This window comes from Rhinoderma darwinii, chromosome 3 (genome assembly GCF_050947455.1).
Source record: "Rhinoderma darwinii isolate aRhiDar2 chromosome 3, aRhiDar2.hap1, whole genome shotgun sequence".
NCBI lineage: Eukaryota > Metazoa > Chordata > Amphibia > Anura > Rhinodermatidae > Rhinoderma > Rhinoderma darwinii.
In genome coordinates, this window is record NC_134689.1 from 173,782,838 (window position 1) to 173,797,142 (window position 14,305).

Below are 14,305 nucleotides of genomic sequence, written 5' to 3' on the forward strand. Positions count from 1 at the left end.
CGTATTTATTTTTTGTTTTTATTACATTAAAATTGTATTTTCCTTGCACCGAGCATGTACTGTCAAGGTTGCTGAAAGAGTTAGTGCAGCCCATTAACTCTTTCAGCACCCTGGACAGTACCATGCTCGGCGCACGGAAATGACAGGTTCGGTCAGAACTAGTTCGTTCCGAATCAAACTTTTTCGTGAAATTCGGCGAAATAGCCGAACTGAACTTTTCATAAGTTCGCTCATCTCTACACAAGAGTTTTCCACTGTCCTGCTAAGAAATAAAGCCTTAAGTCAGGCACTGCTAATCCACCTTCATCCTCACTATCCATCAAATAATTTAGTTTTATACTAGGTCTCCTCCCCCTCCAAATTATTTCTCTCATACAGTAACTGTGGTAACACAATCAGCTTGGTTATAACTATATGATCTGCCATGGAAAGAGGTAGTTTATTCCAAATATGAATTGGGGTATTTTATATCCTTGTTGGATTGGTAAACTATAAAGTGTAACTTTTTACTTACTGTGCAAATAATAACCAGCCACAGTGCTCACACAATAGTGGCAGCCATACCTTTATATAATACTACCACTCATAGCTGTCAATATATCGTACTCATTACAGTTAATATAGCAACAGCTGTATTAAATAGTGCCACCTATGATGCCTATATAATAGTACCAACGATAGTCATCTTTGTAATAGGACCAGCCATTCCCCCTTCTAACAATGCCAGTTGCAGTGTGCATATAGCCACCATAGAATTGTCTCTGCCATAGCCATGATATCTGATACCTTCATATAACAGTGGCAGCCATAAAACCCATGCAATAAACCGCTTACCTGTCCCTCACTCCTGCTTCCCTTATTCCTCAGCTACAGGAAGTTACAAGTGAGAGACATATTGTATCAGTGATGTTCAACAATGAATTGCTTTTTCAGTGTTGAGATTAGAGCAGAAAAAAAAGAAAAACCCGCAAGTAGAAGTGGTCCTCTGACTGTTCTGTAGAATCAAGTGAGCCTATAGGAAAACCCAGCACTGCTGTCTACTATTATAATATGTATGCATTAATTAAAACAAGTTACTTTCAATTGAATGGCTAAAATTAAAATATAACATTGTAACATAGCAAGGTTGAAGAAAGAGATCAGTTCATCTGGTTCAATCTACCAATCTGTAGTGTGGCACAAGGTTGGCATAAGGTTGGTACAGTATATGGTTGCTATGACAGGAACTATTATATGGGGCTAAAGCTAACATACGTACACATTGTAATACAGCCTTGTCTACATCACACATTGAAATTAGTAAAGAAATGTTCACTTATTTAGCATATGCATGTTTAAGACCATTGTGACTATTTTGGATTCATTCCTCCAAATATACTGGGGGAGATTTACTTTTCATTCGCCAGCCTAAAACCAAAAAAGGTTGGAGTAAAATGGACCAAATTTATTAAGAGGTGTGACCTTTTTATCGCTAGAATTGTGGCTCAAATGCATTAATATGTAAATATAGTTTGTTATAAAATATGCTGAAATATTTTGATAATGTCAAAGAATCTATTAGTAAATGTGTTTAAGAAACATATAATTTAATCTTTTAATTTAGAATGTTTTATTAGAGTGCACTTTTATTATAGTGCAGATATATAATAGAAAAAAACAGAAGACAGAAAAAGATAAAAGAAAATCATCCTTTTTCTTTTTTTTTTTGGTCATACGGTAAGTGAATGTGATATGTGATATTTGAGCTGTTAGCTACTGCTGAAATGAGTAATGATAGTACCCCTGCTCCTATCACCCCATCAAAGTCTTATCTGTAACCATACATGTTTCAGGAGATGCTATCCTTCCTCAGTAGACTAGATTTTCACTTTCCAGGCCACACAGGCAGATGGATAAATATATCTGTGAACTAAAATGTAATGTGTGTAATTTAAGATGAGTGCTAGAACAGAAAAGTATCTCATAGGCCCCAATGCCCTCTAAAAGTGACTGATTCGCATAGATGATACCAGCATGAGTAATTGGGTATAATTTGTATTTCAATAAAAAATAATTTGTAAATGTCTGGATACTTTTCATAAACATACACACACAAATTACGAAATTGCATGAACAGCAGTTCCATAATATAATGATATTACTGCAATAATTCCCTTTAAAATGGGAGCATCCCAATTATATATTAGAGCTACAGGGGGAATTCAAATTTCCCTAGATCGCCTTGGTATCTATAAGCAAACTACAACTCAACCCCTCCTAATAAAAACATAAATATTTGGGAATAGCTCTTCATACAGTGTAATCGATGAAGGTCTACAACATGTCAGATGTTTTTTGAAATGAGGTTACCTTTTAAAAATTTTACTAAGAAAAAGCAACAGTATATTTGAGGATGTCATTGCGATAGTGTTATAAAAACAATTAAACAATTCTTGGAAAATCTGGAGAGGAACATATAATTAGAAATACTGACTTGCAAGATCCTGTCTCCTTCTCGAATGCGCCCATCTCTGGCTGCAATACTGTCTGGATCAACCTATAGAAAACAGAATATGAGAGAAAAACTAGTTACTTATCCAGGTTTAATTAATAACTCATCTATTTATATTTAAAGTGTAACTCATGATATTTGTAGCTGCATCTCCCACCAAAATGTGTAGGCACAATAATTTGCTTGGGAGTTTCTAAATACATTCAAAAGTAAAGGCAAAATGTGAAAAAATTATAATAATAATATTATTATTATTATTATTATTATTGTTATTGTTATTATTTTTATTATTGTTACTATTTTGCTGTGCTCTACAAAGTAGAAAGTAAAGCACATATAAATTATGGAAGCACGCTGCATTTTTATAAAACAAGCTTATCTGGTAGAAATCTGCTTTTATATCACTGGTAAATAAGCATCATTAAATACAGTGCAATTGTTACTGAAGATATATTGAGATAAATCTTGACAGTTAAGCAGAGGTCTTGAGCTGTCCAGATGTTTAATATTTCTGTAATGAATAATGATCCAGTGTCCAGAGTGGGAACACTATCTATCACCTTCAGTTGATGGTTATCCTAAGTCATTTATTTGGTCCTGTCATCCCACTAGCTATTTTTCAAACAAAACACCTTAAGTGTAGCATTTGGTTTTAGGTTACATTTCATATACGGTAAAATGTTCAGTATGCTCTTTTTTAATAATAGCCTGTCACCAAAATAATAAACCAGAGTCTGCTATTTAATGGCAAAAGACAATGTAATTATAAAAGATTGTAAAACCCTGTAGTAGCTTGGCCTTTGGAAGTACCCCAAAAATGATTAAAATGAAATAATGATTTTATGGTTCAGGAAAAATACAGTATATAAGATTGTCTGAGGTCATTTATCAGAAAAATATAAAAGCAGAATATTGTACAACCAAGTACTTAATTATTTAATTGAATATGAGCTTGACTGTAAATATTATTAACCAATTTAATTGCTTTTTTTGTTGTATGTATTATACAATTGATGCATGTAGGAAAACAGTTTGACATTGTTTGTATTACTGATTATTTTAACCCCTTTGACACAGCCTGTTTTGGTCTTGTGAATTTTTTCAAATCAGACATGTTACCTTATGTGTTAATAACTTTGGAATTTTACCTATCCAAGCGATTCTGAGATTGTTATCTTTTTATGTTATTGAAAAAATTTGGTCGATAAATTCAATATTTATTTGTAAAAAACCACTAAAATTTTGAGAAAATTTTCAAAAATTTGCATTTTTCTAAATCTAAATGTGTCTGCTTGTAAAACAGATAGTAATACAACACAAAATAGTTACTAGTTAACATTCCCCATATGTCTACTTTATGTTTGCATCGTTTTTTTAATGTTCTTTTATTTTTCTAGGACATTACAAGGCCTAGAACTTTAGCAGCAATTTCTCACATTTTCAAGAAAATGTCAAAAGGCTATTTTTTCAGGGACCAGTTCAGTTCTGAAGTGGTTTTGAGGGTCCTATATATTAGAAAGTACTCAAAAATCACCCTATTTTAAAAAAACTGCACCCCTCAAAGAATTCAAAACAGCATTCAAAAAGTTTCTTAAACCTTTAGGCCTTTCACAGGAATTAGGCTGGGTTCACACGTGGCGGAATTTCACTTAAATTCCGCTGCGGACACTCCGCAGCGTTAATCCGCAGCGGAGCCGTTTGTCCATTGACTTACACTTTAATTTAGCAGTGTTCGTTTAGACGAGGCGTAAAATTCCGCTGCGGAGCATAGGCTGCGGAGCGGAATTTGGTGTCCGCAGCATGCTCTGTCTGTTGCGGAGCAGTGGCGGACTCATGGCGGAATTTCTCCATTGACTTCAATGGAGATTCTAATTTCCGCAATGAAGTCCGCAGCTGTCATGCACATGTTATGTGTGCTGCGGATCCGTCTTGCTTTTGTAACTTGACATTTCTTCATTCTGGCTGGACCTATGTATTTCTAGGTCTACAGCCAGACTGAGGAAGTCAATGGGGCTCCCGTAATGACGGGAGCGTTGCTAGGAGACGTCAGTAAATAGTCACTGTCCAGGGTGCTGAAAGAGTTAAGCGATCGGCAGTAACTGTTTCTGCACCCGGGACAGTGACTACCGATCCCAATATACATGTATCTGTAAAAAAAAATGAAGTTCATACTTACCGAGAACTCCCTGCTTCTGTCTCCAGTCCGGCCTCCCAGGATGACGTTTCAGTCTAAGTGACGGCTGCAGCCAATCACAGGCTAATAACAGGCTGCAGCGGTCACATGGACTGCCGCGTCATCCAGGGAGATCGGGCTGGATGCCGAAGGATGGACGCGTCACCAAGACAACGGGCGGTAAGTATGAATTTCTTTGACTTTCACAAGGGAAAGTGCTGTCCCTTCTCTCTATCCTGCACTGATAGGGAGAAGGGAAGTACTTTTACCGCAGTCCGCAGCAGCTAGTCCGCATCAATTTACTGCACATTTTGTGCAGATCCGCAGCAGAATCTGCAACGCAGATTCTGTGCGGCATTGATGCGGACAGTTGCGGAGGAAATCCGCCACGTGTGGTCATGCCCTTAAAGCAATGTAGAGGTGAAATGTAAAAATTACAATTTTTTTGCCGAAATTAATTTGTTTTTGCATTTTTCTAAATCTAAATGTATCTGCTTGTAAAACAGATAGTAATACAACACAAAATAGTTACTAGTTAACATGCCCCATATGTCTACTTTATGTGTGCATCATTTTTTTTAACGTTCCTTTATTTTTCTAGGACATTACAAGGCCTAGAACTTTAGCAGCAATTTCTCACATTTTCAAGAAAATGTCAAAAGGCTATTTTTTCAGGGACCAGTTCAGTTCTGAAGTGGCTTTGAAGGTCTTATATAATAGAAAGTACCCAAAAAAAAACATATTTTAAAAACTGCACCCCTCAAATAATTCAAAACAGCATTCAAAAGGTTTCTTAACACTTTAGGCCTTTCACAGGAATTAAAGCAAAGTAGAGGTGAAATTCAAAAATTTACTTTTTCTTGCCGAAATTAATTTGTAATGGATTTTTTTCCTGTAACACAGAAGGTTTTACCAGAGAATCGCAACTCAATATTTATTGCCCAGATTCTGCAGTTTTTATAAATATCCGACATGTGGCCCTAGCGTGCTTTAGAAGCAAATGAGCACCTAGTGGATTTTGGGGCCTCCTTTTATTAGGAATATATTTTAGGCACCATGTCAGATTTGAAGAGGTCTTGTGGTGCTAAAAGAGTACAAACCTCCCCAAAAAGTGACCCTATTTTGGAAATTAAACCCCTCAAGGAATATATCTAGGGGTTTAGATAGCATTTTGAACCCAAAGGTTTTTTGCTAAATTTATTGGCATTAGTCTGTGAAAATGAAAATCTACTTTTTTTCTGAAAATACATAGACATTTTTACAAGGAATAAAGGAGAAAAAGCACCCAAACATTTCTAAAACAATTTCTCCCGATTTTGGCAATACCCCACGTGTGGTAATAAAATGCTGTTTGGACCCACAGCAGGGCTCAGAAAGGAAGGCGCGCCATTTGGATTTTGGAGCGCAGTTTTTGCTGGAATGGTTTTTGGTGCCCGCCCTGGAGGAACCAGAACAGTGGAAACCCCCCCAAAGTGACCCCATTTTGGAAACTACACCCCTCAAGGAATTTTTCTAGGAGTATAGTTAGCATTTTGACCCACAGGTTTTTTTGCAGAATTTAGTGAAATTAGGCAGTGAAAATTAAAATCTAAATATACATTTTTGATTTTAACAAGGAATAAAGGAGAAAAAGAACCCCAACATTTGTGAAACAATTTCTCCCAATTACGGCATTACCCCATATGTGGTAATAAACTGCTGTTTGGACCCACGACAGGGCTTAGAAGGAAGGAGCGTTATTTGACTTTTGGGGCTTAAATTTAGCTGGAATGGTTTGTTACGCCATCTAACATTTGCAAAGCCCCTGTGTGACCAAAACAGTGGAAACTCCCCAAAAGTGACCCCATTTGGGAAGCTACACCCCTTAAGGAATCTATGTAGTGGTATAGTGAGCATTTAGACCCCACAGGTCTTTTGCAGAACTTGTTAGAATTAGGATGGGAAAATGAATATCAGCAATTTTCCCACTAAAATGTAGAATTTTTTCATTTTCACAAAGGATAAAGGAGTAAAAGCACGCTAATATTTGTAAAGCAATTTCTCCCTAGTACGGCAATACCCCATATGTGGTCATAAATGTTTTTTCCATTAAAAATGAATTAACCCTTTCAGAACTAATCCATTTTTTGCTTTTTTCATTTTCGTTTTTCACTCCCCGCCTTCCAAAAGCCATAACTTTTTTTATTTTTCTGTCAATAGTGGTGTGAGGGCTTATTTTTTTGTGGGAGGAGTGTTAGATTCTATTGAGATAATTTAAAGTGCCATATAATATACGAGGAAAGTGAAAAAAAAATCTTGGTGGGCTGAAATTGGAAAAAACTGCCATTCCTCCATTGTTTTATGGGTTTCGTTTTTATGGCTTTCGCTATGCGGTAAAAACAACAAATTAACTTTTTTTTGCGGCTCAATATGATTATGAAAATACAAAAAAATTGCTGCCGCACAGTCAAAAAATAATAGATCGGTGCAAGCCCGCCAGTGTCACAACCAAAATGACCCAAATTAATAAATCCAAAAACTAGGCAGCACTCCAGAGATATGTAGCAAAAACGTGAAGGTGCTTTATTAATCCATCAGTCAGGTGCAACATTTCAGCTCTAGAATAGAGCCTTTTTCAAGCTGATTATGGTGATATCAAACATAAATAGTTTTTTCTATATATTTTTACTACCTTTACAATAAAAAACTATTTGTTGAAAAAAAGTAATTTTTATTTCACCACAGTCCAAGAGTCATAAAGTTGTATTGTTTGGTCGATTGAGCGGCGTGAGTGCTTAATTTTTGCAGGACAAGCTGTCGCTTTTATTGGGACCATTTTTTAGTACATACAACTTTTTGATCATGTTTTATTACATGGTGACTAAAAAAAACTGTGATTATGGCGTTTTAAATTCTTGATTTTTTTACGGCGTTCACCTTGTGAGTTAAATAATGGTATATTGTAATATTTTGGACTTTTATGGACACAGAAATACAAATTTTGCTTATTTTTTTATTTTTTACATTAATTTAAAGAAAAATTGGGAAAAAGTTTTTTTTTAACTTTGAATAATTTTTTTTCACTGCTAATAAATTTATTTAACTTTTTTTTACACATTTTATTAGTCCCCCTAGTGGACTTGAACCAGTGATCGTTAGATTGTGATCGTTGTCATTTTAAGCCGGCTCCATACATCACCCCCTACACTACGACATGCTATTACGTCATGGTGCGCGAATCGTGAAGTAAAAATTGCAATTTTCCACTGATATACCATTTTAGTGCACAATATGTTGTGCCAAGGTTTTGCCACTGAAGACAAATACCTCATAAAATGTTAAGCGGGTTCTCCCGGTTTATGGTGATACCATATATGTGGACGTAAACTGATGTTTGGGCACGCCGTAGGGTTCAGAAGGGAGGGAGCGCCATTTGGCTTTTGAAGCGCAGATTTTGCTTGGTAGTAGTTCTGTTTGGGGCTTTACTAGGATTTCAGTTTATAATGTGGGGGTATGTGCAGGGCCGCATCGTCCATAAGGTGAGATGAGCTCTCTAAGGGGGCGGTGGCGCCACTGTTACCAGCTCCTGCTGCCATCCCCTCCTGCACTACAATTGTATTTGCCTCTATAGGACGCAGATACATTTACATGTATAAGCACTGAATAGCATGCCCTGCTATTCAGCGCCTTTCAATGACGTAAGTTGCGCGATGACGTGATCGCGCTGCTTGCGTCATTGAATGGCAGGGAAAGGCATCCTGCCAATCAGCACCTTTCAATTACGCAAACATGCGTCATTCAGCCCCAGCAGACTTGCTCAGAAGAGATCAGACCTGCATTGCAAGAGGACGTCGCGGGAGCGGGTTTGGGTGAGAATGTAAAGTTATTTTATTCTGTAAAAAATTGTGATGGGCTATATGTGGAGCACTATCTACAGGGCTATATGTTGGGGCTATATATGGAGAACTATTTACAGGGGGTTATATGTGGAGCAGTATCTACAGGGGGCTATATGTGGGGGCTATATGTGGAGCGCTATCTACAGGGGGGATATATATGGAGCACTATCTACAGTTGGAGCTATATGTGGAGCACTATATACAGGGCTATATGTGGGGGCTATATGCAGAGCCCTATCTACAGGTGGGCTATATGTACGGGCTTTATGTGGAGCACTATCTACAGGGGGCTATATGTGGAGCACTATCTACAGGGGGGCTATATGTGGGGGTTATATATGGAGCACTATCTACAGGGGAGCTATATGTGCGGGCTATATGTGGAGCACAATCTACAAGGGGGGGCTATATGTGGGTCACTATCTAGAGGGGCTATGTGTGGGGGCTATATGTGGAGCACTATGTACAGGGGGGCAATATGTGGGGCACTATCTGCAGCGGGGCTATATGTGGGGCACTATCTACAGGGGCTACTATCTACAGGGGATCTATGTAGGGCACTATCAATGGGGGGCACTATATACAGGGGCTCTATGGGGCAATATTTACTGGGGCTCTATAGGGGGCACTATGTATGTACGGCACGGTCTACAGGGGCATCTATGTGGGGCACTGTCTACAGGAGGCTCTATGTGGGGCACTGTCTACAGGGGGCTCTATGTGAGGCACTGTCTACAGGTGTCTCTATTGGGTGGTCAGTATCTACAGGCAGAACTGTGTTTGTGTGGGGGGACGACGACACAGTGTATGGTGCTATTATAATCAGGGACACAGTGTATGGCACTATTATAATTAGAGATGCAATGTGTGATACTATTATATTTAGGGGCGTAGTGTGTGGCACCATGAGAATTTTATCTTCGTTTATAGATGCAGAAATGTTTGAAAAGTAAGAAGCTGAAGACATCTCATCGGCAAAGTGCAGAAATGGACTGTGACAGGGAGTAGTCATCATAGAGGTCTGGAACGGATATAGAAGAAAAGAGAAAAAGAACAACTAGAATCTGAGAAAAAGTCACTGGTCAGTCACTTAATGTAAATGTTTATTCTGTCCCTAATCAGTACTATAGTCACTGTGTGATCTGTAGAGAGATAATGGGTGGTATGAGTTTTTTTTGTGCCAGTCTGCTAGTGATGTAGAACAGCCAGGGGGATGTCAATCAAGATCTGGGTAGTGCCATTTCAATTTTCGACTTAGGCAGCCGAAAAGCTAGAATCAGCCCTGGGAAAATATGCAAGCTGTGTGGAGTACATCAGGACATAGTAAGAGGGTATAAAAATGCAGTAAATGAATAATAATTTGCAGATGTGTGACCAGTGTCGAACTGATAAATGGTGCCCAATCTTATCCGCTTTTGGAACGCACTGCACATTTTGTGTCACCATATTCTGAGAGCCAGAACTTTTTCTTTTTTCTCCAACGAAGCTGTGTGCGGGCTTATTTGTTGTGGGACAATCTGTGGTTATCATTGGTACCATATTGGATTACGGCAATACCATATGTATATGTTTTTTTATGTTTTGCAGCGTTTGCATGACAAAATCTCTTTTTTTAACCATATTGAGAACCATAACGTTTTTATTTTTTCAGTCAAAAACGCTGTGTAAGGGCTTGTTTTTTGGAGGAAAGGTTGTAGTTTTTATAAGTAGTATTTTGGGGTAAATGCAACTTTTTGATCACTTTTTATTCTGTATTTTGAGAGGGGTGGTGACCAACAAATAGTAATTCTGGCATTGTTGTTGTTTTTTTTTTTGCGGTGTTCACCGTGCAGGAAAAAAAGAACATTATAGTTTTATAGTTTGGGTCGTTACGAACGATGTGATACTAAATATGTTGGAGATAGCTGACCTCCCAGTTCCTGATGCACACTATCACCGATGACTCAGTAACTGTACGTCCTGGTGTGCGAGGTAACCTCCCGCCAGGGCGTACAGTTGCGTCCTCGTGCGCCTAGGGGTTAAAGCGAAAATTTTATATACACAGTGGCATTCACTCCAATTTTGGGGAAACTTTAGACTCTCCCATTAGTTAGACTAAACTAGAGGTTTTCCATATCTATATATTTATGATATATCCACAGTGTAACAACTCTGGGACTCCCACTTATTGAGAAAACAGTTGTGCCCATTTCACCAGATAAGGTGTCCGCATCCAGGTACAGACTGAATAGAGAGGTACATGTTCATTGTTCTCTCCATTCAAACCTCAGCTTGCTTCAGCAGGTTCCGTAACTACCAAAGACTTGAATGAAAAGCAAGGTGCAATTCACAGCCATCACATCATTCAGGCCACTTGTGGATATGGCTGATGCCAGCTGTGTCACCTGGTAGAACGTATAGGACCCCCACCTCATTCATAAATGTCTAAGATGGAAAAACCTCTTTAAGTGCTTACAGATGTCATTGAGTATATATGCATGTATAGTGTCAAATGTAGAACTGCAGGGAAAAGATCCATGTAATAAAACTATTTCGTATATTAGGTGGAACAAGGCATACGAAACAACTTTACCTCATTCATATATATATTTATATATAGCACAGAATAAATGCAGGAGATAATGGACCCAGGTCAAAAGTCTTTTCAGGTTAACTCAATGTTAACTCCTATACCTAGAACAGTTGGGGCGGCACTTGCTGAGCCCTCTTCTTCATCTTGTTTTCATTATAGATTTAGACATTATAGATATATACCATCTCGCTCAACAAATTATTTAATTAAGTCATCATTGCTTTCCTTTTATCATTTACCTCACTAATATATATTCCGGTATCTTCTTCATCATCTGTCCTGTAGCAGATCGTTAGACCCAGTCTATCCTGATTATTTAGACGACACAGTTCAATTTCCTATAAGGAACAAAAACAAAAGATATATTCAAGAATATCTGCCAAAAACATGTGAATAGCCATTTAAAGACCCTGGAACGTATATTTCAATTTGAAATATATATATATATATATATATATATATATATATATATATATATATATATATATACACTACCGTTCAAAAGTTTAGGGTCACTTAGAAATTTCCTTATTTATGCAAGAAAAGCACAGTTTTTTTCAATGAAGATAACATTAAATTAATCAGAAATACACTCTATACATTGTTAATGTGCTAAATGACTATTCTAGCTGCAAACGTCTGGTTTTTAATGCAATATCTACATAGGTGTATAGAGGCCCATTTCCAGCAACGATCACTCCAGTGTTCTAATGGTACATTGTGTTTGCTAACTGTGTTAGAAGGCTAATGGATGATTAGAAAACACTTGAAAACCCTTGTGCAATTATGTTATCACCGCTGTAAACAGTTTTGCTGTTTAGAGGAGCTATAAAACTGACCTTCCTTTGAGCTAGTTGAGAATCTGGAGCATTACATTTGTGGGTTCGATTAAACTCTCACAATGGCTAGAAAAAGAGAGCTTTCATGTGAAACTCGACAGTCTATTCTTGTTCTTAGAAATGAAGGCTATTCCATGTGAGAAATTGCCAAGAAACTGAAGATTTCCTACAACGGTGTGTACTACTCCCTTCAGAGGACAGCACAAACAGGCTCTAACCAGAGTAAAAAGAGAAGTGGGAGGCCCCACTGCACAACTGAGCAACAAGACAAGTACATTAGAGTCTCTAGTTTGAGAAATAGACGCCTCACAGGTCCTCAACTGGCAGCTTCATTAAATAATACCCGCAAAACGCCAGTGTCAACGTCTACAGTGAAGAGGCGACTCCGGGATGCTGGCCTTCAGGGCAGAGTGGCAAAGAAAAAGCCATATCTGAGACTGGCTAATAAAAGGAAAATATTAATATGGGCAAAAGCACACAGACATTGGACAGAGGAAGATTGGAAAAAAGTGTTATGGACAGACGAATCGAAGTTTGAGGTGTTTGGATCACACAGAAGAACATTTGTGAGACGCAGAACAACTGAAAAGATGCTGGAAGAGTGCCTGACGCCATCTGTCAAGCATGGTGGAGGTAATGTGATAGTCTGGGGTTGCTTTGGTACTGGTAAAGTGGGAGATTTGTACAAGGTAAAAGTGATTTTGAATAAGGAAGGCTATCACTCCATTTTGCAACGCCATGCCATACCCTGTGGACAGCGCTTGATTGGAGCCAATTTAATCCTACAACAGGACAATGACCCAAAGCACACCTCCAAATTATGCAAGAACTATTTAGGGAAGAAGCAGGCAGCTGGTATTCTATCTGTAATGGAGTGGCCAGCGCAGTCACCAGATCTCAACCCCATAGAGCTGTTGTGGGAGCAGCTTGACCGTATGGTACGCAAGAAGTACCCATCAAGCCAATCCAACTTGTGGGAGGGGCTTCTGGAAGCATGGGGTGAAAATTCTCCCGATTACCTCAGGAAATTAACAGCTAGAATGCCAAAGGTCTGCAATGCTGTAATTGCTGCAAATAGAGCATTCTTTAACGAAAGCAAAGTTTGAAGGAGAAAATTATTATTTTAAATAAATATCATTATTTCTAACCTTGTCAATGTCTTGACTATATTTTCTAGTCATTTTGCAACTCACTTGATAAATATAAGTGTGAGTTTTCATGGAAAACACAAAATTGTCTGGGTGACCCCAAACTTTTGAACGGTAGTGTATATATATATATATATATATATATATATATATATATATATATATATATATATGCATGTATGCAATATATTCATGGTTTATATTCAGGGTACATTGGCAGTAAATAATGAAATGATTGCACCTGTCTGAAATGAACATTTGTCAAAATACTTTTGACAAACAATCACTTTTCAGTAACATTTGAAATATAATTTCAATTTTTTCGGTCTAACAGACTATTTCAGCCTTAACAGACTATGAGGATCAGCAAAGATATTAGGGAGGGAAAAAGTGGCAATTTCTCAAGGTCCTCCATCAGAAAGGGGCCTAAACTAATATTTATAATCTAATATTTATATCCAGCAACACATTATACAATACTGCTACTTGGGAGAGGCCAACACCAATTTTTTTTCCCCAGTGGCCTCCATCAACCTTAATCTGGACATAATGTTTTTTGTTGAAGGTTAAAAAATTAAGCAATGAAATTTTTTTGTATATTTTATCAAAAAAATACTAAAAATAAAATCTGATCACGATATGACACGTCAGCCATAAATTTGCAACATTTGTTCATTCAAACAGTTAATAACAGACATACAATCTGTCACATTTTAAGACTGTTAAAAAGTGGTGTTTTTTAATTTATTTTTTCCTCTCCATTGAATCTGAATTAATTTATTCCTTTTTATGAAGATTAAACCATTAATATAGTATGTTTCATTTCCTCTACTGCAATAGATTATCGCGGAGCTTGTTTGGAAATTATTTATTTTCACTTCTAATTGCGAAGAAACTGTTCACATATATACTGTATAGAGGTTTTTTTTGGCATATTGCAGCTAGTTGCCCAAAATAAAGTACCATTGAAAAAATTCTTGCAACAGCTATGGGGCCCTTCACCATTAAAAGCAGATGAGTATGTGTCATAGAGGAAGCTGCTATAAAGCCTTTGGGGAGGGAGGCAGGTTGTTTGGTAGGTGCCATTTAACCGTCATTGACAAAATTAAATTGTGTACTGAGACCATCTCGCATGGGTTAGCAAACAATGGAGAGGTGGACTGGCATGAGTTTCATGCTTCCCATTTCTCCAATAGAGGATGAA

The 14,305-nt window shown here is 37.6% G+C and overlaps 1 protein-coding gene across 1 annotated transcript in view; it reads right to left on the reverse strand.

Annotated features, from left to right (window-relative positions):
- PDZRN4 (PDZ domain containing ring finger 4) overlaps positions 1–14,305 on the reverse strand; it is a 152,684-nt gene that overhangs the window by 27,427 nt on the left and 110,952 nt on the right. The window contains exons 4-5 of the mRNA XM_075855034.1: positions 11,354–11,452; positions 2,474–2,536 (exon numbers count right to left, since the gene is read on the reverse strand). Coding sequence (XP_075711149.1) covers positions 2,474–2,536; positions 11,354–11,452 — 162 coding nt within the window. The remainder of the gene's footprint in view (positions 1–2,473; positions 2,537–11,353; positions 11,453–14,305) is intronic.